This window comes from Corvus moneduloides, chromosome 16 (genome assembly GCF_009650955.1).
Source record: "Corvus moneduloides isolate bCorMon1 chromosome 16, bCorMon1.pri, whole genome shotgun sequence".
NCBI lineage: Eukaryota > Metazoa > Chordata > Aves > Passeriformes > Corvidae > Corvus > Corvus moneduloides.
The window spans coordinates 17124818-17152314 of NC_045491.1; the positions used below are offsets into that span (position 1 = coordinate 17124818).

Here is a 27497-nt window from a genome sequence, read left to right on the forward strand (position 1 = left end):
CAGTGAAAGTGGTACCCTGGGTCTGGGGAGCCAGTTCCTGTCTCTCCCTCAGGGAACAGAGTTTATGATAAAATCCCTGATGCTTCTGCTTCTTTGGCTGCCCCTCCTTCAGTAAAGCAGAAAGGATTTCCACCCCTCCCTTATCTAGGGGTGGATCTGTAGGGATTGGGAGCTCCTTAGAGGAGGAGCAAGGTCCCAGGTGCTGGCAACAGAGAGCTGGTGCTGCCAGAGAGGCATATAAATACACAGAGATGTGACAAGAGAGTTTGGACTTGATTTTTCCAAAGATGGGCCCTATACCTGCAGCTCGGGAAGGGAAGGGAAGGGAAGGGAAGGGAAGGGAAGGGAAGGGAAGGGAAGGGAAGGGATACTGACACTGGATGTTTAAAGCAGGCATGGAGCAGGCCATGGGAACAGTGTGCTGTGGCTTTGAACAAAGGCTTTTGCACCTACCACAGTGCTGGCCCAGGGCAGAGGCTGAGCATTGCAATGAAGGCAGATGTTCATAGAATCACAGATTGGTTTGGTTTGGAAGGGACCTTGAGGATCATCTGGTTCCAGTCCTCTGCCATGCGCAGGGACACCTTCCACTAGCCCAGGTTGCAGATGCTCAGTTCCTATTCAGGAGGCAAATCACTAACCCAGAGGCCAGGAACCACTGCATCTTATTTAAACAAACCCCAGCATGTTACTAAATAACTCTTCAACCATGGTTTGCCTCTGCCTGGATGCAGCATCTTTGAAATAGGCACAAAAATTCCAGCTGCAGGTTGCCCAGGCCTGTGTCTACCAGAGCAGAGCCCTTGGCCAGCGAGCGGGGAGTGCTTCCCTCCCGCTGCTGGCGTCACTGCTGGGCCCTGCCAGACGGAAAAGCTGGAGGGATGGAAAAGGCAGAGCAACCTCCAGGATTAATTCAATGGTGGTAATTGAAAAGTCAAATAAAGGATGGCTGTGCATTAATCCCGGTAATTTAAACAAAGCTGTAAACCGTGAGCTTTCTCCAATGAAAACTGGTGAAGCAGTAGCAGCTAAGCCTCAGGATGCAAAAATACCCTCAATATGAGGTGCAAGACATGCTTTCTGGCAAGCACGGCTTGATGAGTTAAGCTCCAAGCTAGTGACTTAATCCACCATTCAAGCTCCATGGGCCAGATCCTGGCGGCCGGAGGCTGGGAGCAGCAGGGCTCGGTGTGTGGGCAGCGGTGCAGAGCCGCACCGTGCCCCGGCCCTGCCTGCCCGGGACTGGGATGGGCTCCCTGAGGCAGCCCCCTCCACAGGACAGGCTGTGTCAGGGTGAGGAAGGACAGAGATGCCACAGCAGCGGGATGGGCCATGGGGAGCCAGCAGGGTAAGCACTCTTGCCTGGCATGCTCTTCCCATGGGAACAGTGCATTTTTGTGGGACTGTGGGAAATCCCACTGGAGCAGGGCAAGTGGGCAGAGATTGGTCTGGCAGAGACCAAGCTCATACCCCAATGACACTGATCGGTTGTGCACTTAAGATGAGAAAAGCTGCCTTAATTACTGATCGGGGTGAAACATACAGAGTCACCGAAATCTGCCTTCCACCACATGGAGAGAGATCAGCTTAGATGAACTGGGTCCTGACTGGGCTCAGATTTATGTCCGTCCATAAACTTTACACCAGGAACAGACCGCTGGGGCCCAAGAAAGCCCCCACGTTTCCAACAGCCCTGCGTCATGCCAAGCCTCCCTTGCTCGCTGCCATTTGTTATCACAGCTGAGCCCCCGAAATATCCCTGTCAGAAAGACGTCCGCTTCCAGTCCTAGCCAAGATCTGATAAGGATGGAGCATCTGGTCCCCATTAGAGGCTGCTCGCTCTGGTTTCTGGCTGTGCAGGAGGGGGCTCGAGTGCCATGGTGCTCCCACCAGTCCCATCTGGTGAAAATTAGGGAAACAGTAACATCAGGGGGCTGCGGGGGCGGGTGGGGGAGATGTTTTTGTTTTGCTTTGAAATCACGTTCAACTCCTACACTGATGGAGGCCAAGATAACCTCCTCCAGCTCATAGCCAGCCCAGCTCCAGGCAAGCAGATGGGAAGGTCCTCTCCTGAACAAGCATCTCCTTCCCGCATCCCTCCATGCAGATAACCCTCAGCGGGTCCATCACCTCGTGTGACGTGGTGGAGCGTTCTGCTCACAGCAAAGACAACTTTCACCCACCTCAGGTGTGGCTTGTCCTTAGAGAGACTGTGGTAGAAAGCTGTGGGGTCATCCTTTGCCCACGGTCTCCAGGAGTCAGGAGGGGCATCAAGACTCATGAGCTTGGGAAACATTGAGAAAACCTACTTCATTCTAAAACTGAGACAAGGTAAATGTTTGTGTCAAAACCCCGTGTTGGTTCAGCTCCATGGGCTGAAAAGCTTGGAGGCAGGGGAGCAGCTGGAGAAGATGGTTTTTACTGCTGTGACAGGAACATCTCCCTGGAGTTGAGGTGGGGGAAGGTCTTAAATGAGAGCTGGTGGCTGCAGGCACCTGTGGGAATTGCAGAGGCTCCATGTGCTCATCCTGAGCATCCCTGTCAGCAAGGCCATACCCTGGCCAACCCCTTTGTCCACTTGCCCTCCTGCCTGTGCTGCTCACAGCACATGTGAGGCCATGGTTGGTCCAGACCCTTGGGTCCAGCTGGGTCTGTGCTGTGCCAGCCCCAGCAGCTGCTTTCCAGTGGTGCTCTGGAAGGGCCCCCTCCTCTTCACCTCTCTGGGACTGCACCTTGGGCCCAGTCTGGGGTTTGCATTGTGCTTCCCCTCTCCCATAACCATTCCTCTCTCTCCCACCCAGCTTGTGACTGCCACCCAGTTGGCGCGGCCGGCAAGACCTGCAACCAGACCACGGGGCAGTGCCCGTGCAAGGACGGCGTGACCGGCCTCACCTGCAACCGCTGTGCCAAGGGCTACCAGCAGAGCCGCTCGCCAGTGGCCCCCTGCATCAGTGAGTGCCCCACACCTCGCCCTGCACTCAGGAACCCCCACAGGCATTGGGGGATGCCCCATGGTCCCCCACTCACCTTGGATGGTTTGTGGCGGGTGGGAGGCTCAGAGAAGATGGTGCCTGTCCTTATGGATGTTCCCCAGGAAGTGGCCAAGCAGGGCTCTCTCATCACTTCCTGGGCTGACCTGGGCTTCACCTGCCCCAGTGCAGGAGGCTCCGGATGCCCCCTTGGGTCAGTGCTTCTGGCTGGCTGAAACAGCTCTGCTGGCTCCCATCCTTGGTACAGCATGTGCCCTCCTCAAACAGCTGAGGCCCGAGCACAGTCACTTCTGGGGCAAGGCCAGAGGCTGTGGTCAGCATAAAACTCTGTTTATTGTCACAGTGGGTTTGAATTTGACCCAAGTGGCAGAGGAACAACTTCCCACCCTGCAGCATTTGCTGGGCTGCTGGAGCAGTGGCAGTGTGGGTGACTGGTGGAGCTGGCTCCTCTCTCTCTGTTCTTCCCCAAATTTTGGTTTAGGAAAGAAATTCCCCCAGGTTTTGCTGCCAAGAGTCCTGAGAAAGTGTTATCTTTTCCCACATTTATCCCTGTGCTGGGCAGCCTGAAGCATGCTGAGATCAGCCAAGCTCCCATCTGATGTCCAAACTGAGTTCAGATGAGCTGAGCATCCATCCCTGGAGCACACATCCTCAGGGCTCTCAGGGGTTGCAGAATTGCAGCCTGGCCCCATTCACTGAACTCACTTTGTGCATCTCCATGTCTATTCAATGGTCTGCAATGGTCACATCAGATTCGTCCCATCATCTTTCATTTGTGACCAACAAAATCCCCTTGTGGCCCATTTGCAGAGGGCTCTTGCCCACCTGTCACCCCCAGAGCTGGGGGTCTCATCCTTAAGATACCTCTCCCTTTCTTTTCCAGAGATTCCTGCCATCAACCCCACCTCCCTGGTCACCAGCACAGAGGCACCCGCGGGTAAGTGCTCCATGTCCCTGCCTGAGTCCATGGCCCCAGCCCTGCCCAGAGACCTGGGGGCCAATCCCACCTCCCCTCTCCCTGCTACAGCACAGGGGAGGGCTGAGCTCTACCAAACCATTTGGCAAAAAATTAATGGTGAGAAATTTTGGTGAAAGGTGTGACTGAGGTTTAAAATCCTGTGTATTTCTGGAAAGGAACTGACTAAGATTGATGGACGTTTTTGGGAAAGGCTTTCTCCATGCCCTCCAAGGAGGAGTGCAGGGATGCAGCCCACTGGGGCCTCGCCATCCCTTGGCAGGTTATGGCAGGGGTTGTGGCATATGGCACCAGCGGGTGCTTGGGAGCCGGCTTTGTTCAACCTCCTTTTATCAGCGCCAGTGCAAGAGGTTTCTCCTCAGTGTCCTTTGCCTCTGCAAGGCCACAGCTCTCTGGGAGGTGCTGGGGCAGTGGGGGTCTGGCAGCTCTCAGGCAGGCTCCAGGGCCCCTGTGCTGGGGCACAGGCTGCCAGGTCTCCCCTGGGACATGGGTGACATGGTGCTCATCCAGGCCTGCAGGAGTGAAGGGTCTGGGTATGGGCTGCTTGTCCTGGCTGTGCAGGGTGATGGGATCTTGGGTGATTGGACCACGGAAGGACCAGTGTCACTGCTGTGGTCACCTGGTGAGAGGTGACAGCTCCATTGACAGACTGCAGGCCTTGCACAGGCAAGGGAGGCATTGCTGCAATGGTCCTCAGAGCTCCTCAAGAGCTGCCCTGGTTCCCCAGACTGGAGTGGGAAGGTTGGCATCTCAGTACAAGCTGAGGTTCGCTTGTGCTCCTGCAGAGGCTTGGCTGGGGCTGGGCACTGCTGGGTGGGTGCATGGATGCTCCCTGCACTGATGGATTCGGGTCCTTCTTCCAGCCTGGCCAGGGACCACCCACGTGCCGTGAGCTCCCACCATGTCACGGCACATCCCAACAGTACCAAGCAGTGCTGTGCCAGCCCCTGGATCCAGTGCCACCATGCTCAGCCCTCCCATGCAGGGTAAAGAGGGCTGTAGCAGGGCTTTCCTCCCTCCCCTCCTCTTCCTTCCCCAGTCCCCGCAGCACTGCAGTGTGGCTGTTCCCACCATCCCAGGTTTATCCGTCTGTAGGGATTCCAAGCCAGGTGAAGGGGGAGAAGCCAGGAAAGAAGCAGCCCCTTCCCGCCTTGGGCCACCCCTCTTCCTGCTGTCCCCAAGACCCTGGTCTTCCTCTGCATTTCACTGTGGTGGAATAGACATCCCAGGCAATCCTCCACTCCATCCCATGGCACATGCTCCTGTGAACACGGCAGGGGCACCTCCGGCTCCCCACTCCCATATTTAATGAGCAGCTTCCCCAAGGAAGCCTACACGCTTCTTATAGAGCCAGTGCTCTGTTTGTCTCCATCTCCCCAGCTCCCCTTACTGTGGCCACCTTGGCTTGGCAGTGGAAAATGCCAACAGCCTCTTCCCAGGCTAGTGTGTGCCTGGGATGTGCTCTCCAGCCTTCTGGGAGCACCTTCCAGCACGGTCGCTGCAGCCCCGTGCGTGAGCTCAGTGGCTGCAGGGGAGGGCCAGGGACAAGGTGTGTTGAAGGGATGGAATCTTTGGCCCCTCACAATGAGGCAGATGCTGAGGGGCTGGAGCATGTCTAGAGAAGGGAAAGGAGCTGGGGAAGGGTCTGGAGCACAATTCTGATGAGAAGCTGAAGGAGCTGGGGGGGCTCAGGTTGGAGAAAAGGAGGCTCAGGGGGGACCTCTTCTCTCTACAAGTCCCTGACAGGACGGGGCAGCTGGGGGGGTCGGGTTCTGCTCCCAGGGAACAAGGCATGGAACAAGAGGAAATGGCCTCAAGATGTGCCAGGGGAGGTTCAGGCTGGACATCAGGAAAAATTTCTTCCCTGAAAGGGTTGTCAGGCAGTGAACCAGGCTGCCCAGGGCAGTGGTGGAGTCACCATCCCTGAAAGTGTTCAAAAAGCGAGTAGATGTGGCTCTTTGCAATGTGGTTTAGTGGGCACCGTGGTATTTGGTTCAAGGTTGGACTTGATGATCTCGGAGGCCTTTTCCAACCTTAATGATTCTGTGTTCCTCTGGCAGGAGTAAAGTGTGTGGAGGGAGGTGGAGAGGGAAGATGCACAGGAGGAACCAGCAGCTCCTTGCAGAGCAGTGCTGGCTTAGCACACGTGGACCCCACGGAGTAGTGCAGAGCCTGGGAGCTCTGCCCAGCACCCCAGCCAGCACCTATGTGCACTGCTGAGCCCTCACAGCCCTGCCCCACAGAGGCCCTGGAAAACAGGAGGTGTTTTCAGGACAGTGAGGAGCAGCCCTGCCTGGGTCTGGCAGAGGTTTCCCTCCTCACTGTGGCAGAGGGGGCAAGATGAAACTCAGAGTGGGAAGGTGCTGAGCTGAAGTGATGGCACCGCTGCTGGGGGGGCTGCGTGGGACAGGGCACACCACCACCGCCTCTGCTCCTGCCTGCCCTGCCTGCCCTGCCAGCTGTGAGGAGGGAGCTGGAACATCAGGCTTTGCGAAAAGGAAAAAAATGGGGGATTTGGCCAGTTTTATTGCCAACAGAGAGCGCCGCATGGAGCGGAGTTAATCAAGGTGACTCCCCTCCTGTGCTTTATAAATAGGAACAGTCTCACAGTGATGTCTGAGCTGTTCAGCTGCACAAAAATAAACAGCACTGGCAGAGAGCTGGGTTGTTTGCTCTGTTTTAGTGGAGCGGGTCTGCCTCAAACTGCCTGCAGTTTATCTGTGGGTTTGTTGGCTTAAGATTTCTGGCTTCTAGCTCAAATATCTTTAAGGCAAAGTAGCTGCCTCTGCCCGGAGTCTGTGCCACTGCAGGATCAGGGGACCCGGTGGGGGTCCTGCTGCTCCCTTGGCTGGGGGGATCAGAGGTGGGGGGTGACGCTGCCCTGGCTGGCACTGCCACGGTGCCCTGCACCTGCTGTGCTCGTGCTGCACGCAGGGCTGCCTACACTGATCCTTCCTTCCCGCTCCGTGCCTGCTCCCTGATGCCCCTCTGCCTACATCCCTCTGCCCCAGAGCCCCCAGCTGCCCCTGAGCAGGGCAGTCCCCAAGGGGCCCTCAGCACCTCCGGCAGCCTCCAAGCCCCTTCTCTCCCCATTTCCCCACCTCCCACCCTGCCTCTGGCAGCAGGTGCTGGCTGCAGGAACAGGGGGACATTGTTCAGGGCTGCCATGCTCAGGTGCTGGGCTTCCCGCCCTCTCCCCATCCTCCTCCATGCAGGAGTTCAGTCCCTGGGTGTTTCCAGGCTTTTCACTGTCATTGCCATCTTCTGCATCGCTTTTCCCAGCTTTCTCCTGCCTTTCCAATCTTCCAAAGCCTTTGAGGTCCAGCTTTGATGTCTGTGCCCGAGCAACTGACTAGCTTGGTGATGAAATGTCTTGGGCCCACTTCTCATAATTTTTATTACTATTATCTTAAAATATTTTCCACTTAGTGGAAAAAAATAAAATCCACGTTCCCCATTAGCAGAATTAACAAAACTCATGGAGTGCAAAACAGGGCTTTAAAGGAATCCAAAGTAAGCAGTAAAAGATTTGCAGCCATAGCACCTAATTAAGTTACATCTCTCTTAAAACAAAATATTCATTTCTTTTCAAGGAGAGGAGAAGCAAACCAGATGTGCAAACCTGCCACCTCTCAGGCACGCCGTGCCCGCAGGGATGGGGAATGCCCACACGAGGCCGGTGGCTCTGGTTATCAGCTCCTCCTCCCACTCTGTACCTGTAGCATCTCCCAGGGATGCAGCACTGTTAGAGCTGGGGCTGTAGCATGTCCCAGAGATGTATTTGTGCCTGGGACGGGGCTGTAGTGAACCCCAGGGATGCAGCAGTGTCAGGGATGGGGCTGTAGCACATCCCAGTGATGTCTCAGTCTCAGAGATTGCTCTGTAGCTTGTCCCAGACAAGTGTCAGTGTCAGGGATGGGGCTGTAGCATATCCCAGGGGTGCAGCAGCATTTCAGGGTTTGTGGGTGCACTTTCAGGCCGTGGGCTGTGTCAGGTCTCTGCTGACCCCCAGCCCTTCTGTGGGGCTTGGCTGCCCCGTCCAGCTGCAGGGACACAGCACAAGGGCGGCTGCAGGTGGATCTTCTCCCCACCGTGGAATGTGTCACGCCGTGGGCTCTCGGGGCCCTGTCTGTGGGAAGAGCCCCCATCAGGCACACAGCATCCCAGCGCGCTCAGGAGGATGGAACCACGGTCCGTAGCTGTGCTGTGATCAGGACTGGGGGGCTGAGACCCTGCTATGGCAAAACCCTGCAGGAACAGGACAGGATGCCCAGAGAGAGGCAGTCTGGGGAGGTGCAGGGAGGATCCATCTGCCCTGACATACCTGGCCACTTTCCAGCCACAGCATCCGTGTCTGCCCCACACCAGTGATGGAGGCCATGTGCCCAGGGCCAAGGAAAGGAAACACTTCCATTTATCTGGACTTTTTTTTCCTTCCCAAGTTTCTTAGATAACTGGAGCAGGAATTGATTTTACATTTGAGGAATGTTCCTCAGCACAAAGCTGTGGTTAAAAAAATCCCCAGACTAATCCTAAATTGTTAATTCCCAACACCATTTTCTGGCTCCTTTGAATCACATTGTTTTGTTGTTAATCATGAGCAGGAGCCCAGGGCAGTTACTGCGTTTCTTTCATCTCCATTGCTGAGGGAAGGGGGTGGCAGGTTGGCTGAGGCTGCCCCACAGCCTGCTCCCACCACACATCACCCCACACTCCATCACTCCATCACCCCACAACCCCTCACTCCACCACCCATCACCCTGCCGGGCCACTCTCCAGCAGAACACCCAGGCCATGCCACCCTTCTCCCCCACGGCACCCAGTGTCCATGGGTGGGCCTGTGGCAGGAAGCTTTCTGCGCCCCTTTGCCTGGGGAGGAAAAGGTCTCCTGTCCTGATGGGCACTCCCCAAAATAAGGTGGGAGGCTGTCTGTAGAGTCCCTTTCACGGAGCAGGAAAGGACAGAGCAGTGTGTCGGGATGGGCTTGTGGCCGGTCTCGGGGGATGCAGGGGGGTCTGGGATGGGGCTGTAGTGTATCCCAGAGGATAGAGCGGGATCCACATACCAGGGGTGCAGCAGGAGCCAGGCTGAGGCTGTAGCACAGCCCAGGGATGCAGCAGGAGCCAGGCTGAGGCTGTAGCACATCCTGGGGATGCAGCAGGAGCCAGGCTGAGGCTGTAGCACATCCTGGGGATGCAGCAGGAGCCAGGCTGAGGCTGTAGCACAGCCCAGGGGTGCAGCAGGAGCCAGGCTGAGGCTGTAGCACAGCCCGGGGGATGCAGCAGGAGCCAGGCTGAGGCTGTAGCACAGCCCAGGGATGCAGCAGGAGCCAGGCTGAGGCTGTAGCACATCCTGGGCATGCAGCAGGAGCCAGGCTGAGGCTGTAGCGCAGCCCGGGGGTGCAGCAGGAGCCAGGCTGAGGCTGTAGCACAGCCCAGGGGTGCAGTGGGTGAGGGCACCTTCAGTGCCACCACCAAACACTCCAGCATGCTCAGCAGCCACCCCCATACGGAGAGGCCCTGAGCCCCCTGTGTAGCCACCACCACTGTCTCAGGGGAGGCAGCAGGGCCAAGGCAGCTCTGCCAGCCCAGGCAGAGGGGCAGTGTGGCAGCATGGTGGGGGCTGAACTGCAAATCAGAGCTCACCCCCCTCTGCCAAGAATTAGCTTCGTGCTGCACTGCTTCTGTCACTGACAAATTTGGAACAGGTGGCATGAAGTCCCAGATAAAAAGGAGCTGGGCAGAGAGGAGAACAGCAGAGCCCAGGGTGAGTTTGTGCTCCTGGGCTTCTTTCTTTCCTCATTTCTCCTCCTCCCCTTGGCACAGGGTTCTGTTATTCCCAGTCTTCCCCCAGAGCTTCGCCTCCATCCCCAGTGATCACTGTGGCAACCCGCAAACAAAGACAACTTTAGAGGCTGCTGGCTCTGTCCTGGGATGCAGGGCCAAGCCAGAGGGAGAACCTGGGAAAGGCAGAGAAAAGAAGAAAGATGGGCTCAGAAAAAACATGCCACTTGGAAAGAGACAAATTGAGATGTTCAAAGAAAGATGGCAGGGGAAAGAAAGGAGGAGAACAGGGCTGCTTCGGGCAATTGTTGGGATCAAAGGCTTTGGGGAGAAGGAAAGAGGCATTCCCTGCCCTCCCTCTGCTTGAGATGCAAATCTGGGGGCTTTAGAAATGCACAGAATAAAACTTCCTGGAGGACAGGAGCCTTGGGGGACAGCAGGGTAGTGGAGGACAGCCTGGTGGCCTCCCCAACACCTCTGGAGCAGCCTGAGCAGGGGATGCCTGAGCAGCAGGAGTGGCATGGTGAAACAGAGCCACTTCCGTCACCTGCCTCCTTCCCACAGCCTGAGTCCCCTTCCTCACTCGTGGGAGCCTACGAGGCACAGGTCCCTGGAGGGGCTGCCCCTGAGGGTGCTTCCCACCACTCTGGCCCCTGAGAGCTGAATCGCTCTGAGGATCATGACCCCCTTGGTCTGGTGTCAGACCTGCCTTTCGATCTGCCCCCTGTGGGGCTGATTGTGGGATTGCTGACAAATCCTCTTTTCCCACATCACCCAGCTGATCTATTGACTCTCCTTGGCCATGGCCCCTGCTGGCCCTCCATGGAAGCCACTGTCACCTCAGCTGCATTCCTCCCATCCTTCCCTTTCTGTGTCTGGCAGGAGTCCCCAGGCTTCCTCCACCAGCCCCGTGCTGACTTATCCCACAGGACAAGTGACAGAGTCTGCTCAGGGCACCCAAGGCCACTTGGTTCCTCTTCTCAGCTGATGTGGTATCGGGCTTTCATGCTGGTCTTTGAGCCCCCAGCCCCTGTGAGGTGCCAGGGGAGCAGCTGGACTCAACAGACCCCCATGCCCAGCAGGGCCCAGGCCCTGGCTCAGGAGGAGTCAAGTACCCACCACCTTCTGCCAGGCTGGGTCTTGCTGCTGTCCCCTCCACCCCACTCCCTCTTCCCCTGGGGTGGGATGAGTCCCCACATGCCTCAAGCCCCTCAGTGCTCAACCCACTGTTCTTCTGCCGCAGACTGTGACTCCTACTGCAAACCAGCCAAGGGCAACTACAAGATTAACATGAAGAAGTACTGCAAGAAGGACTATGGTAAGGACCTCCAACCTCCCTGGGCCACCCTGGGCTTTGTCCCAGAGGCAGGTGAGGGCTGGCTGTGGGTGAGCCGGATGAAGGCATCCAGAGGGTGGGGAACACTCCGTATGGAGAGGGGTTCCCAGATCAGCCCTCCCAAAGCTGCAATGGATGAGGCAGGTAGGGCTGCTGGGGAAGGGTAGGTCCTGTCACCAGCCTTCCTTTGGGGAGCAAGGCAAAGCATCCCCATCACTATGCCTCCCCCTTTTTTCCCTCAGTGGTCCAGGTGAACATCCTAGAAATGGAGACGGTGGCCAACTGGGCCAAGTTCACCATCAACATCCTCTCTGTCTACAAGTGCCGTGACGAGCGGGTCAAGCGTGGTGACAACTTTTTGTGGATCCACCTGAAAGACCTGTCCTGCAAGTGCCCCAAGATCCAGATCAGCAAGAAGTACTTGGTCATGGGGATCAGCGAAAACTCCACTGACCGGCCTGGACTGATGGCTGACAAGAACAGCCTGGTCATCCAGTGGCGGGATGCCTGGACACGCCGCCTTCGGAAACTGCAGCGGCGGGAGAAGAAGGGCAAGTGCGTGAAGCCCTGAGGGGTTTGCAGCCACCGTGCCCCCCATGCCCAGCCCCAGCCCAGCTGGGCGCTGCCAGACTGCGCCCACAGACTCTGTACATATATATAGTGTGAACGGACTCTTTGTCTATAGTGTATATTTTGGCCATGGTTTCCCGATGTGTGCGTGTGCATGGGTGGGTGTGCGTGTCGGTCCTTTTCTCTAAGTGTGTATTAAAAATAATACGGTACTGACAAACCTTTAATGAGGAGCAAAGTGAAGCGAGGTCCTGTGGGTGCCTGTTGCCGGAAGGAGCTTGAAGGGGATTGGTGTCCTGCTCCGGGCATGCTGGAGCTCATTTTCAAGGCTTTTACATTCCCTTTAATACAGTTGTCTTCTGCCCAGTGTTGACATCTCAGTTGACAGCTCTCACTTCTCCAGCATCCAGGGTATGATCCTTCCTCACTCTGAAAATGTGCTGCTGCCAGACCTCTCTCTGCCTTTCTCCTTGCCCAGGAGGAACAAGAGGTCAGAGTCTTCCGTCCCTCATTCTGATGAGTGGAAACTGTCCAGTGCTGCAGAGCGTCCAGCCCCAGGAGCTCCACCAGGAAGGACAAATGAACTTTTACAAGGCCTGATTCCCTGGTGACCTTGGGCTCACAGGGGCCAGCACTGTGGCTGGGGCAGGACCCGTGCAAGGCTGCGCTGCCATAGGGAGGAGCCAGGCCCTGGCAGTGTGCTGGTGGCCACTACCAGGCGGAACTGTGTCCACCAGTGAGAAAGGGACAGACTTGGCAACCCCTGGTTGTCACTGTCCTGGTGCCTAGTCCAGACAACCCAGTGAGAAACACCTGGACACACCATTTTCCCCTCCCATGTCCACCTGCTCCATTTGAACCTGGGCTAGACTGGACAGGCTGACTGGAGCCATCGTGTATCATCAGCCATCCACCCAGGTCTCTGTGCCTGTGTTCCTTGTACCAGTTGACATAATTCCACCTGTTTCTGTTGAGATGACACCGAGTGACCATCTGCCTTGGTGTGCACCTTTCAGAGCAGGCCAGACTGTGTGCTCTCCTGGGAAGAATTGCTGTGGCCAAGGTTGTCCGAGGAGATGCACAAGGCAGAGGTGACAGGAAGAGAGAAGAGCTTTCATTGATCCAGCTCTAGTCTTTTATATCTTCTTCACCGTGTATTAGTCTCTGGTTAAACAGACACCAGTATCTTCCCACATTGAGATTGTAGCGGTCTTGGCTTAATAAATATGAATAGAAATAATAGGTGCTCTGACAACAGATATTCCTTTCCCTACAAACCTTGCCTTGCTTATTGAATGGCTCAGTGAGGGGTTGTAGCCTACATCAGTCTTCCAGTCCGTTAGGATGAAGCTTTACCCTTTTCAGCCCACGGCAGCTTGTGTGGACTCCCCATTTGATGGTGGTGCTTCTGAACTTCAGCACCCCAGGGTGGTGTTGGAGCTTCCTGCTGAAGAGACTGGTGGAGCACTGTTGGGTTTCAGGACAAGGGAATTTGGGGAGTGAGGCTCCAGGCCCTGGGGATGTCTGTGTGGACATGCAGGTGCATTGGTGAAGCTGCTGGAGATGCTGGAAGTGATGTTGCAGAGCTGTGGAGGGCCTGCAGTGCCATTGTTCAGGTCCCATGGGTACTTGGGTGCCTACACAGGGCATGGGCAGAGGTGGGGGGAGTCCAGAAGCTGAGGGGTAATGGGTATGTGGGACCACTTGGGCTTCGATGAGCTGATATTACCCACCATCCAGACACAGACCCTCTTCCCTCCTCTGTCTGAGCCGAGGGGATCCTCCCATCCCTGGCTCCTCTTGGATTGTCATAGGCTATTGGCCTCTGCCATGAGATGGCTCTTGATGTAGTTGGGCCACTTGGTTCTCCTCTTCCTGCCACAGCTACTTTCACCAGACTTGCCCTTGGCCCAGGCTCACTGCAACCCCTTGCACCCAACAGTCACAGAATCACAGCATGGTTTGGGTTGGAAGGAACCTCAAAGATCACCTTCTTCCAACCCCTGCCATGGGCAGGGACACCTTCCACTATCCCAAATGGTTCCAAGCCGTGTCCAATCTGGCCTTGGACACTTCCAAGGATGGGGCAGCCACAGCTGCTCTGGACAAATGCAGGAGTTCTCACACAGAATTCAGTGGTGGAACACCCTTTGGGTGTGCAAGGACAGGACTTTCATCAGGAACATCCCTTCTGTCCCAGACACTGCTCAGCATCACCCCATGGGGTGTGGAGGTTCTCTGACCCCTCTTCTCTGCAGCCACAGCCCAGGAAAGAGCAGGGCAGCACCACTGTTCCATGGGCATGGATACTTCTCAGGGCAGGGCTTCAGCAGCACGTGGCTTCTCCAAGCAAGGACAGCCTTCAGGAGAGGCACAATGCGTCTGTGTTCCCCAAAGTCCCTGGGCACAGCCTTCTTGGGCAGGGAGCTCCAGGGTTTTCTTTGGCACCTGATTTCTCCTCCACTGAGGTGGGGCACCTAAAACTCTTTGAGAAACTTGGTGATTGAAGTTCTCCATTTATCCTCCCAGACAGCTCTTCCCTCTTCTTTCACCTCTGCCATCTGGGACTGCTGAGGAAGGAGGGCTCCCAGCTGGCATCTCAGTGTCTGCTAGGGCAGATCAGAGACGCCGGAGCAGAGCCACCACATACCCCATAGTCTGTGCCAAGGAGAGGAGCTCTCTCCGTCTCTCCATTTGGCTGGAGAATGTCCTAAAATCCTGGCTGAAGGACCAGAGGAAGCCACTCTGCACCTTCACTGAGTCTGATCCATGAAGGACATTTCCTGACTTCCATTGCTTATGTCACCTCCATGTCCAAAACAAGAATTCACCTTTCTTACTCCTCTCCCTCTGCCTGGTGTGGCCAGCCGGGAGCTGGAGACTGCACATGGGTTCAGCTGTACCTGGGACGCTGTAGCTGGGTCACCCTGAGCTGGTGCCAGGGCCCCAAGGGCAGCAAAGGAGGCACCATGGAGTTGCTCAGAGGTGCCACTTGTCCTGCCCTATAGACCGGGCAGGGCTTGGAGCACAGGCATTGTTTGGTGGAGAGCTGCAAATCCAGGGGCAGCTCCACATCCACCAGCACCCACCCAGCCCTGGCCACCCCTTTGGTGGTGGGGAATGCTTTACATCGCTAGGAGCTGCCAGAGCCCGTGGGTGACACAGGGCAGGGGGCTCAGGTGGCAGCAGGGTGCGTCACACAGTCCTGGTGGCTGCAGCCAACCGCTGCAGGCTTTGCAAGGGCAAGAGAGAGATACTGCAGTGCAAACTCTCCTTGGCTCTACAAAGCCATATGTTTTCCAAAATAGCTCTTCAAGGAAAAAAGTATTAATTCAGCAAAACATCTGAAAAGCCTTTGGTGTGCTCTGGTGCACTCTCGGTTCCTCGAGCATGGATCCCCCGCCCTGTGCAGCAGCTGGCCGAGCTCAGCGTGCCGAGAAGCACCGTGCTGGGACTGGCTGCTGCAGGCGGCGGATGCCGGCCCACGCGGGAAGGGCCAAAACCACCACGCACATTTCCATCCGTGTTTTTTTATTTAACAGGTCTTTTCCCAGTATTCAGCTGGGGCAAAGTATTTGAGACACAAAGGCAGCGGAAATAGAGGCCAAGTTTGCAATTTCCCCCCTGCTTTGGGACTGAATTTTGCAGCTGGTTGAAATTTTTCTCATTTCAAAACGCCAGTGGACGTTTTTCATGAAAACCTGGAATTTGGCCAAGGAAAGACAGAAAATGTGAGAATACTACGGAAAACTCAATGCTCTTTTTCTGTGTCATCCAGCCAGCTCCACTCACAAGAGATCACAGGAGCCTGGACAGCTGAACCCCAGCCTGAGTGGACAGACAGATGGATGTGTGTGTCGAGTATTTTCCATCGTTTTGCTCTTGGTAACCAAAGTCCACATAAATAAAAATTGACTGCATCACACAGGCAAACACCTTCCTTAGTTGCAATAGGATCAAGCAAAGGGCGTGTTGCTTGGCCAACAGGGCACAGCTCAGTGCTGGGCTCTGGGAATGTTCTTCCTGGTGAGGAGCTGCGCCTCTAGGAAGGGGCAAGACCTACTTAGAGTGGCCCTTGTCATGGTCTGACCTGGTCTTGCTCTCATTGTTCTCCTGATGCTCTCTGGTACACAGAGCAGCTTCTGTCCAAGCTGCCATGCAGATCCAAGTGGATCGTAGTAGTGGCTTCAGCTGTCAGAGAGCAGTGGTGGTGGCTCTGCCAGCCCATACTGTCCAGGCCACTGTGGTTAATAACATGGAAAAGTCGTACTTTGCCACCTGTGGACGTGGTACTGCCCAACTGTGGCCTGCTGCCACTCCTCAGGTGTGGTGACTTGTCCAACCAACCACATCCTGTCCATCCAACCGGTGCCACATCCTCTGTCCTGTGCCCTTGGTACTGCAGCACTCGGTCCATCACTCCTTACCCAAGCATGGTGTTTTACTTGGCACTTTACAACCCTCACAACTCTCGTTAACATCCTAAATTTTGCTTCCTAAGCAAAGCACAGCCTCTGCAATTCCCAGCCCTCCTCCTGTCCTCCCAACCCCAGCCAGAGCTCTTTCACCCACTCAGGCTCCTTCCAGAGGGGCTGCAGGGCCAGGGCAGGATGCACTTTTCCCACTCATGACCATGTCAAGCAAGTGTTTGGGGGTTTTAGTTGCTCCAAGCCCCTCTTGCAAAGCAGTGAGAAATTGCTGCCCTTCAATATGCCGAGTGTATTTTCACCAGCCTTGGGGGCACTCACTATATCAGAGTTAATCACCGAGTCATTCGTTCGTTTGCTCATGCAGTCCTTCATCCAACCTATCTATCTCCTCGTTCATGTTTACAAGGGCTCAATTCACTGCTTTAACACATGCTCCCCGTGTGCACGGGATGTGCAGCACCCGTGTGGGGTCTGGGGGCATAGGGAGGCGGGGGGCTCAGTTCAGCAGGGCCTGGGGAGCAGGGAGACAGCTTCCCACGTCGGCTGTGCGGGGGGAACATGAGGAAACCATTAATCGATGGGCTGGCCCGCGCCGTGTTTTCCTAAGGAAGAGCCGAAGACGGGGAACAGCTGGGGTCAGCAGGGCACCATCTGGAGAAACCCGTCAGCTCCCTCCTGCCGGGTTTTTCCCACCTCAGCAGCAATGGAGAGGATGAGGCCAAAGGGAAGAGTGGTCCCCGCCAGCGCGCTGGGGATGGGGGGATCCTGCCGCAGTCCCGGACGTGCACATGCACCGAGCTGGCTCCGAGGCATTGTGGTGGGGTGGTGCCAGGAGGTTTGCCAGCAGCGCAGGAGTCATGGCACAAGGAGAACATCCTGCCCAAGGGTGCTGCTGCTGCCCCGTCAGAGCCATGCTGGTACCAGCATGGCTTGGGCTCAGCAACCTTGTGCCTACTCACAGGCTTCACTGCTCACCTGGGTTGGCTTTTTCAGAGGGATGCTACATCTCCATAAATCAATGATTTCTCTGAGTGGGGCAGGATCAGACCCTCAGCATCCATCGAAGCTGCTCCTTTATTTACACAGCCACTGTGAGGCTCAATAAATGGACAATGTTTTCATCTTGGACAAAATCTTGGAGAACCAGCCTCTCCTCTCTCACTGTCAAAATAAACACCACAGACTGCTTCCCCCCCCGCACACCCACATGATGGGAAATCATCAGTTGTGCAGGAGCAGGGAGAGGTGGCACTCCCAGAAGATGGCTGGTCCTGGGGCATTCCCTGTCTGAGAATAGGCAGTGGCCAGCCCAGGCACACACAGTCACCAGCTGACCCCTGGACTGGCCACAGTGGGGACCACGGTCCTGCTGACAGCACAGGGAGAGAGGAGAAGAAGATGGGCAGAGCAGACCCAGCTCAGCACATCCGAGGAGTCTGGAAGTGCCTGGGTTGGGTGTCTCCCTGGCACCGATATCCGCACAGAGATCTCTGCAGCAGCAGTGGTTAAAGGCCAGGTGCTGCATCCTGCCTGTCCCCTCCTGTCCCCCGCCTGTGTCCTGCAAAACAGATGACAATGGGAGCAAAGCTTCTCCAATGCTTAAAGCTCCGGGACTGCGCTATGGGTCACTAACCCGACCTCATGGCCATTTGCGGCTTTTGGTATGTGGTGACTCTTGAGAGTCCCTTCCCAGCCCTGCTGGCCACCCATGCTGTGATCCCTGTGGCCCTGGGACAGGGTTGGTGCTGCTTGGGTCAGTGTCCTGGGAGCCCTGGGTGCTCCCCATGCTGGGGCAGCTGGGGTTTGTTCATCCATCAGGGAACCCAGCAGACCCCAACAGGCTCTCGCTGGCATCTTGAGCCAGAAATGAGGTGGCTTTGGCCAGCACGCACATACAGACTGTCTCTTTTCCAGCAAAACCAGACAGTACCTGGAGCTGGGAGCGAGGCAGGGTGGCCGAAGGGGGCCGTTGGGGTGGCTGGGCAGGGCTGCCCCGCACCAGCAAGGCTCACTCATTGCCGTGCCCTGCCCAAATCTGAGCCCCTGGCAGCAGCCCCCAGGATGTTGGTCCCCTCCTGCACCTCCATCCCCATCCCTATCCCTTGCTCCTCACTTCCCGAGCAATCTTTTCCTGTCAACCTGCTGGCTGCAGGGGGAAATTCCTGGTCCTGACTGTTATGCAAAATTAGCTCTCAGGGAACGCCTGGTGAAATCGTGGGGCCTGCGTCTGCTCCGGGTGCTTTCAGACTTTTCCCTGGCATCCAGTGGGACGGCCATAAATCTCCGCTACTGCCTCCAAGTCGAACATTTCCTCCGAGCCCCATTATTAATTTTCTGAAAGATCCCATAAACCCCCAGATGGAAAAATATGGAGATATTTGCACATGTGCCGTAAAACACATTGCCCATCTATTTCAAATGCATGTGGCAATATATAAAACATACTTAGGGCATGAGCCAGGTTTCACGGTATTTAAACAAGGCAGCATGATGTAATTGGAATTTACAGTGTAAGAGCAGATTGAAGCTGGGCCGTGAGTGCGTACCATATATCTTGGATCTCCTGAAGATTTGGCCTGCTCTAGAATGACAAATGCCTTTTGTACTTGTCACCTACATTTTAAGTGGAGGAACAGCTCCTTTTGTGAAATATAATGGTTGGAAAATATATATTTTTTCCATCTGAATTTTGGAGCCTCTCCGGAGAGGAGAGATCTGCCCTGTTCCCCATAAAGAGAGTGATTCCTAAGGATGCAGGTGTCTCAGGGCTTTGTTTCCCTCGTCCCTCTACCCAGATAGCTCCTGTCACTGGGAAGCACAGTGCCAGCACCTCTCCCACCACATGGCCGCGATGGTGGGGGTGAGGACTTCAGAGACTCCATGGTGTGGGGTGGGGGTGAAGGCCAGACTGGATCAGTCTCCGACCAGCTTGGTCTAGTGGAAAGTGTCCTCGTACACGGCAGGGGGTTGAAAAGGGATGTTCTTTAAGGTCTCTTCCAACTCAAACCATTCTATGATTCCCCTGGAGCAGGAGAGGATGGTGAGCCTCAAACACTGCTCTCTACTGCTGGGAAGACCAGCTGAAGCTCCAGAACCTACTGGCAGAGGCACAGGCAGGAGCTGGTACAGGAGAGAGCATGGAAGAGGTGTCACCATCAGGTGCCCAAAACAAAGCTGTGGGGAAGCCTTTCAGGTGCCTCCACCTCCCTGCAGTGTTGGCAGCATCAGGGCGAGTGGTGGGAACCACTCCACATCCAGGCGATGGGAGGATGTTTAGAGACCACCACCTGTCCCCAAGGTGTCCCCATCACAAGTGCCAGCACCCCTCTGCCACCCATCCCAGGGCAGAGGGGGCAGATGGGCACAGCAAGGCCGGAAAGTTTTTGGCTCCAGCAGTCCAATTCCTCCCAGCAGGGTCCTGATCTCTCATGTCTCTGCACACTGCCCAGACACCCGTGGTGCTTGCTGATGTTGGGAATTTTGGGGAGGTGGGGGTTGCTAAGGGGCTGCAGACACACCACTCTTTGCCTGCCTCTCCTTGATGCCGACCCAGCTGGGAGATACCCACCAGCACAAACCAGAGTCTGCACCTTGGCACAGGAAGATGGTGTCCCGTGGTTAAGGCAGGGACATAGTTATGGGCCCTGTCTGAGCCATGGCCTGGAAATTGCACTGAGCTCCCCCAGTGAAAGGGAAAGGCAAAAAAGGGAAAGATAAAAGACACCAAACCAAAAAAATTTGAATTTTACTCATAGATGAACTGGTGGCTCCATCCTAGCCAGTGCCACTCATGGGCTGTGGACACAGCCCTGATGTGGCATGTGGCATGATGATGGCACCCTAATCCCCAGCCCAGAAGTGCCAGGGTGCTGCAGAGCACTGGGGTGGCTGTGGGCACTCAGAGGGGTCCTAGGGATCTCATCTGCAAGCTGAGGACAGCGAGGAGGAGCCAGGAGCCAGAGTCCTCCATGAGGGCCAGCTTCAGGCAGGGCTGGTGCATCTGGTCTGCCCAAACTCATTGTCCCTCTCTCCACCCCCATTTGAGCATCCAGGAGGTTTGGACGAAAAATTTTTGAAAAATTAATAAATCAAGTCCTTCCCTTCCGGCGGGAGGAAAATCCCTCCAAAAATGTCAGCTAGAAATAATCCAAGTGATTTGTTTGGAAAATTTTGAAGTGCAGGTCCTCCCGAGAGCCAGAACGGTCTCTTGGCCTTGCTCTGCAGAGCCAGGAACCAAGAGCCAAGACCCCGCTCCAGGGCAGGAAGCCTGGATGCTCTCATAGCCACGGCTCAAGCTGGAGCCCAGAGGAACTGCAGGCCACCTGCAGCCCAGCCAGGACTGGGACCACGTGAGCCCACCTGGAGCCTCCCCAGGGCTCTCCAAATGCAGGGATTCAGCTTCAGAGGACTGGGCCGGATGCTGAGGAGAGGGACAGTCAGCTGGCTCAGCTCAGGCAAACAGGCTTTTTCAGAGGGTAAAACCAGTTGGATTGGGGATTTCCTAACCAACTCTTGACAACCAAGCATGGTGCTGGATATGGATGAGACACGGGACTGGTGTAGGCTACCTGCTGGTGTGGAAACCGGGCTACTGCTCCTTGGCAGCCCCTGAGCTGTCATCCCACAGGATCTTTTCCTGCTCCAAATCTCCAGACTGAATTCCTGCTCATGAATGGGCTGAACTGCTCTCCAGAAGCGTGTGAGCAGCCATTAACTGGACAGTAGTTGTGGTTTCTCAAGATCTCCTCTATCATGTTCTGAAGGGCTCTTACTGCCAGACAGAAGGTCTCTGAGGGTTTCTCATGAGCTTCAAGTGTGTGGAGCACAGAGGAAACTGCTCAGCGTGGTTGTGTGTGCGCACCCCAGCCCTCAGACCTCTCGGAGACCCAGATATCAGAGGATGTTGAGCATCAGGTCTCTGAAAGCTGGGAGCCTTTCCATCATTGCCACAAGGGCGGCACCTGGAACCACTTCCCAGGCTGGGGAGCTTGGACCTCATGAGGCCTCACCTGCTGAATTTTTGGCTTTCTGCTCATAATGGGATGTGTCCTGCAAAGGGCTTTGTGCTGAGTGCTGGAGGAGGTGTTTGGCTCCTCGGGTGCTCTGGAGCCAGTGGCAGATCTCTGGAGTGGGTTAAATGATGTAGAGCTGCATTCTACCATCCTCACTGCCTCTTAATGGCACATTTCTCTGAGATGAGCTCTTCCAGGCCTGTTGTGGCCATACAAAGGTTGTGATCAGGTCCTTCTCTAGGCTGACTGCAGTGGTCATCCAGTGTTTTAACTGGCTCATAAACTCAAAGGGGAACAAGAAGGCAAAAAAAATGAGCTTTTCTCGGCCACCCCCATGGAGTTATTTCTCCAGGTGCCATTAGAGATGCAGGAAGAGGAGAGAGCAAATGGTGTCAGTGCTGTGGCTTTACCTAAAGAGTCTACAAACCACCCTTCTCCCGCAGGAAGGGTGGGATTGCCAGAGGCTGGGAGCCTTCAAACCCAGGCAAAGCAGCTGTGACGAAAGGATGGAGCTGGAGGTGGTGGCTCAGGAGGGGACAGTGTGGATAACGGGAGGCAAGCACACCGCTAGCACTTCACCTGGAGAGATTGCACAGGTGGCAGCTCTAGGCCATCAGAGGTCCATGAAGCCCTTGCATGTGTGGCACACAGAGGGCACTGAGGCTATGAGCCTGACCAGCACATTAGCAGGAGTCAAAGGAACTTGACAGAGAAACCACATTTCCATATATCTCAATCTTCCTTTCACCTTCTCACCGCCCTCCTCCATCTTTCTCTCATTCACCTCTCTCGCCTTTGACCTCTCCCCTCCTCCCACCAAACTTTCTCTTTTCCCAAGTTTCTTGCTGTTTGGCTGCTCGTTCTCCCACTCCTGTCACGGGTGATAAATCACCTCTACAGATGAGTGTCATCAACATACCAGACTCATCCTTCTTTTGACCTCCTCAGCTCTGAGTCACTTCCAGGAGGTAAGAACTGGACCCAATTACATTGGAGAGGAGATCACTGGTCAACCCATTGAAGCAGGAACTGGTCCAGTTCCCTTTTTTCCTCCAGTCACAAATCCTGTCCTGGTCAGTCCTACATGTGCAGTGAGGACTGCACATCCCTCTGGCCATCATGCTGCGCATCCAGCTCGGGCACCTCATGATGAAGAGATGCCCATGTAGACATGCCCCTCTCTTTCTCTTGATCTCCCTCACCTTTCTTCCCCCTTTCCCTTCCCCCAACACACATCTGCTCACATAGCTTCAGAAAATTCGTTTCATATCACCATTGAGCCGTTTATTTCTTTCCAGAGAGTTAAAAGCCTGTCTCCCTTGATTTAGTGAGTCAAGAGTGGCTAGGAGGGAGCAGAGAGAAGAAAAGAATGAAAGAAATAAAATAATGAAAAAAAGGTCTTGGGAACATCTGGAGTTGCTCTTAAGCAAGACGCAATATTCTTGGCCAGATGTTGAATGACTGGCTTCTACTTGGGAAACGTCAATGTGTCAGATGTTGAAATCCCACCCGACACCATCTTCCTTACCTTCCTTCCCCTCTTCCTTGTCCTGCTCTGCTGCCCACATAATCCCACTGGGATGGCACCAAAAGGAAGGGGTAATTTGTCTGGGACCCTGAAGGTGTCACTGTGAGGCACCAATGGGCCAAGCTCATCGCTTGAAAACCACTGGTTCACCAAGCAGAGGGCTCTGGAGAGGCTGGGTGAGCTTACAGTGCTGCTGCTTGTGGTGGGTGAGGCAGAGCTGGGCAATGGAGGAGGCATCTTCAAAAGGCTCCAAGGAGCTGGGATCAGGGCTGCAGCAGGCGGCATCTGGGATCTCTGGTAGCCATGCCTTCCCGGTGAGGCAAAGGCTTTCAATCCTTTGGTGACCACAGCTGAGCAGACAGCTGCCAGTGAGGCGCGCAGGGCACCAGCACGCTGGAGCCGCTTCCGTGGAGAAAGGAGATCCCGGACACACCGGTGGTTCTGACTCACCAGCATCAGTGCAAGTGATTATGGGGATTTATACCAGCTGCAGGGCTGCCTGGGGGAGCGGGGAGAGCAGCTCAACAGGAGCTGGTGTAGCCGAGGGGGTGACATCCATCCTGAGCCGGACACGCTCCGTGTACCGCAGCACCCAGCTGGAGTTGTCAGCCCTCCTGGCTGGAGCCGGCACAGCTGCCCGAGCACTCGGCCCCTGCGGGTGCCCTCTGCGGCACCCTGGATGTGGTCCATTGCTCCCACCCTGGAGTGCCCATCCGTCACTTGAGCTGGCACATCCAGCAGCACCACACAGAGGTACTTGGGAGTTAAATATGCCTTCTGCCCACCACTGGTGTATAAATTATGAGCCACAGTGTGAAAAAGCAGAACGGGATGTTGATCAGAGGAAAATCCCCACTGGCTGCTCAGAAGGAGGACTGGCACCACAGGACAAGAGCAGTGTGGGGTGGCACCTGCCATGCCAGGCCAGTTCCTTCCCCCTGCTGGGTGTCCTGCAGAGGCTGAGGTCCATCCACTTGTGCCTGACCCAGCCTCTGGCCTCAGCTCCCAGTGCAGTCACTTCAGCGCCAACCCACGGCCTCCTCTAACCTGCTTCTCTTCAGCATCCAACAACCCAGGGCATGGGCTCTGCTGGTCCAGGGCAGTCACCATGGCCAGGACCACAGGACCATCCTCCTCCCTTATTCATACTGTCATGAGAATTACTAAGGAAAGAGAAGCTGTGGCTGCCCTATCCCTGGAAGTGTTCAGCCCAGGCTGGACGGGGCTCTGAGCAATCTGATCTAGTGAAAGTGGTCCCTGCCCATGGCAGGGGGTGGAACTACACGATCTTTAAGGACCCTTCAACCTAAACCATTCTATGATTCTATGATTCTGTTGTCAGTCCAACCCTGGTGCTGTCTGTGGTCTTGTAGTTGGCTTTATGCTCCCACATCTCATTATGGTGGGTATCAGGAACCCAGAGTTTATGGCCAGCTGTTTTGGGAGCTGGAATCTATCCTCATGCCTCAGCACTGTCCAAGTGCCAGGAGAAGCTCTCCAGGGCTCATGGAGGGCCTCCCACACATCAGAGGTTATGCTTGGTGCAGGAACACCACCAATGTCTTCCTACTGAGGTGGACCAGGGTAAGCAGAGACCTCCCTTCCCTTCCAGTGAGAGTGGCAAAAGGAGGGTGGAGAAGTAAAGGACAGCTGATCCAACCCTCCCATCACCAAACTCTGCCTGCATGTGCCACCTCAGCAGGCATTGCACGGTGATAGTGGGATCTGCCCACAAGTCGCTCCGAGTCACACCAGCAGTGCCCACGGGCAGGCAAACACTCCTGCTTGGACAGGGGCCCCTTTGGGTGCTGCTCTCCCCAACTTCCTGCTAGCTGGAGGGTCCCAAAGCCCACTCAGGCCCTTATTAATGCTTCAAGGAGCATCTTCTGCCTCTTCAGAGCAGGGACAGGGACCACCTTAGCCAGGAGACCAAGTCTGCCTGCAGCCTTCCCTGCACTTGTTTTCTTCTTCCAGACCAAAAAGGAATGGCTGGAAGGCCGAGAGCACAGTCACAATCCACGCTTGGGACCCGTCCACCTCCCCATGGCCCACAGCCCCCACCACCCCCCGCAGGCAGTGTGGCAGAAGGACACAGCCCTCCCATCTCTGCTGGCCCCAGCCCTGCGCGTCCCGGGCTGGGCTCCCCATGGCCAGGACGGTGGGGATCTGCTGAGGAGGTGTCAGCTCTCCCAGCTGATCGAAGAGGCCTGCAGCAGGAGGACTTGGTCCTTGCCATGGCCTGCTGCACCAGCAGGGAAAGTCTGGGGGAGAACAGATGGCCACTGCTCAGGGGTCATCTTCCCCAGGTGCCCAGAGCCTTCAGTCCCACACGGCAGCAAAGCTTTGTGCTCCTTCCTGCTGTGTGTGGAGACATTTATGGTCCTTATTCCGTGGAAGGGTGACCAGGATATGATCTGTATGGAAACAGAAGCAACTCATTCCCTTTCTGGATGATCACCCTCCCCAGACTGCCTGGGAAAGCCTCTGACCCTCTGTCCCTCCACAGGGATGGGATTAGGGGGTCCAGCCCCGTGTTACATGGGGTTCCCTCTCCCCTGGAGCAAGCTGCCCTCCCAAGACGAAGGCGGTGTGCAGTGAGGTGACAGAGCAGCAGACGAGCAGGATCCTCCATGAAACGCCCACGGGGCATCCCCACTCGCGTGCCCCCGCCACGGCAGCGGGGCCGGGTACCGGCTGCGAGTGGAGGGCAGTGCCCGGGCAGCCGGGCTCAGGTGGCCGCAGCGGGGGCGTGGGGCCGGGCCGTGGTAATGACAACCAGGTGAGCGGGTGGTGATAAGCCCCCAGGAATGCGGCGGCGGCGGCAGCTGCGGGTCCGCGAGTCGCTCAGCCCTTGGATGGGCCAATTAAGTAAATAGAAAATTTGGAGCGCGGGATCAAAGCCCGAGCGCGCGAGCTTTATTTATATGGAAAAGGTCAGATTATATTGGCAGATGTGTTAAAGGAGCGAGGAGAAAAAAACCTTTCAAAAACATTGGCCCTGATTTGAGGTTTCCTGACGGGCGGGACGGGGTTTCTTCTTTCTTTTCGGGCCACGGGTGCGTTAGAGTGCTGGCAGCGCGCTGGGGGCAGCTGGGAAGGGCTGGCGCTGGGCTCACTGCCCCTGCCCACCCACCTCCCGGACCCTCTGCCAGCAGCACAAACCCCAGAAACAGGGACCCTCTGGCTCAGGCCACCACGTTATACTCGGTGGTCCCCCAGGTGATGGGGAGTTGGTCTCCCAAGTGGTCCTGATGGGTTCTGCCCGGTTCTGCCCAGTGCTTCACCTCCCTATTACCCCCAGCAGCCCCATCAGTCCTGGACTCTGCACTCCGAGGTGATGTCCCCATCCACCCAGCGCCACCCTGGATGTCCCTGGCAGTCCTTGTGTATCTCAGATCACTGTCCCACCACTGCTCTGCCGCTTTTTTGGTTTTCCCAGCTTGCAGAGGTGGGAAGCCCACCTGTGTGATGTCCCCCCATGGGCAGAAGAGCTCCTGGCATCGCCTTGCTCTGCACATCCTGCTCCCGGGGGACAGGGAGGACTCCAGGATCAGCTGTCAGCGATGAGTCTGAGGACATTCCCACTGCCCTCAGCACTGCCAGCAGTGTTCTGGAGCTGATGGTAAGGCTAGGGCAGGAATGGGTCCCCTCGTGTCCCACTCCAAATCACCACCTCCCCACTGGGGCTTGGCCAGCCCCCCGACATGGCGGATGGGGACAAACATCACCTCCTTTAGCACTCCAAAACTGCAGAAGGATGCAAACTTCAGCATCCCGCATCCCCAGGCTTTGCTCTGCTTCCCAGAAGGAGCGTGGGGGTCCCAGCTGGGGAAACTGAGGCAGGGGGGTGGGAGGAGAGAGGGGGAATGTGGTGCGGGCAGTGGAGAGCGGCAGCATCCAGCAGCAAGGTGGGGAGGTGGCAGGAGGGACCTGTGATGGGGGAATAGAGGAATGCGTTCGCCCGGGCAGGAAATTGTTGGGCTCGGAGAGCGCGGGACCCGCCTGCTAAGAAAACAAGCGGAGGCCGAGAGGCAGCGGGGGCGCAGCGCCGGCGGGGGGGCAGGAAGGGGGCTCCGGGGGCAGGAATGCCGGCTATGCTCCCGCTCTGGGCAGGTGTGCGGGACCCACCGCTGCACCCACCGCTGGACCTGCTGCTGGAACCCACCACTGCACCCACTTCTGGACCCACCACTGCACCCGCTGCTGGACCCGCTGCTGGACCCACTGCTGGACCCACTGCTGGACCCACTGCTGGACCCGCTGCTGGACCCGCTGCTGCACCCTCTGCTGCACCCACTGCTGGACCCACTTCTGGACCCACCACTGCACCCGCTGCTGCACCCTCTGCTGCACCCACTGCTGGACCCACTTCTGGACCCACCACTGCACCCGCTGCTGCACCCTCTGCTGCACCCACTGCTGGACCCAGTGCCGGCCGTGCCGAAGCTGCAGTTCGGCCTCAGGACCCTCATTTCCTCTGCATGAGCAGGTGTGGAGCAAAGCAGCAGCCCCAGAGGTGCAGTCAGCTCATCTTCTACTCTTGGCCTGGCTCTGCCTCGGTTTCCCCAACCTTAAAATCATCCTGTGCATCAGCCACAGGCAGCGGCAGGGCCCATCCTGGGGTTGCTGGGGTGGGCACAAGCTGTCAGTGGGGTTGAGAGCTGCAGGGCTTCACTGTGCCAGCCCTGGACCTCACCCAGGTCCAGGGAGCTCCTGCTCTCCCATGTTGTGGGAAGGAAATCCTGTGTCACCACTGATCGCCCTCCCAGGTCTTCTCCATCTGCACACTGGGTGCCACCACTGATCGCCCTCCCAGGTCTTCTCCATCTGCACACTGGGTGCCACCAAGGTGACAGAGCCCACAGGGGTGGG

At 56.3% G+C, this 27497-nt stretch overlaps 1 protein-coding gene across 2 annotated transcripts in view; it reads left to right on the forward strand.

Moving 5' to 3' along the window:
• Positions 1-12914, forward strand: part of NTN3 (netrin 3) — a 33337-nt gene extending 20423 nt beyond the window's left edge. For both annotated transcript variants that reach the window (XM_032126274.1, XM_032126273.1), the window contains exons 4-7: positions 2802-2951; positions 3874-3927; positions 10993-11067; positions 11328-12914. In XM_032126274.1, the coding sequence (XP_031982165.1) occupies positions 2802-2951; positions 3874-3927; positions 10993-11067; positions 11328-11656 (608 nt within the window). In that variant the 3' untranslated portion in view covers positions 11657-12914. The remainder of the gene's footprint in view (positions 1-2801; positions 2952-3873; positions 3928-10992; positions 11068-11327) is intronic.
• The last annotated feature ends 14583 nt before the right edge of the window (positions 12915-27497 follow it).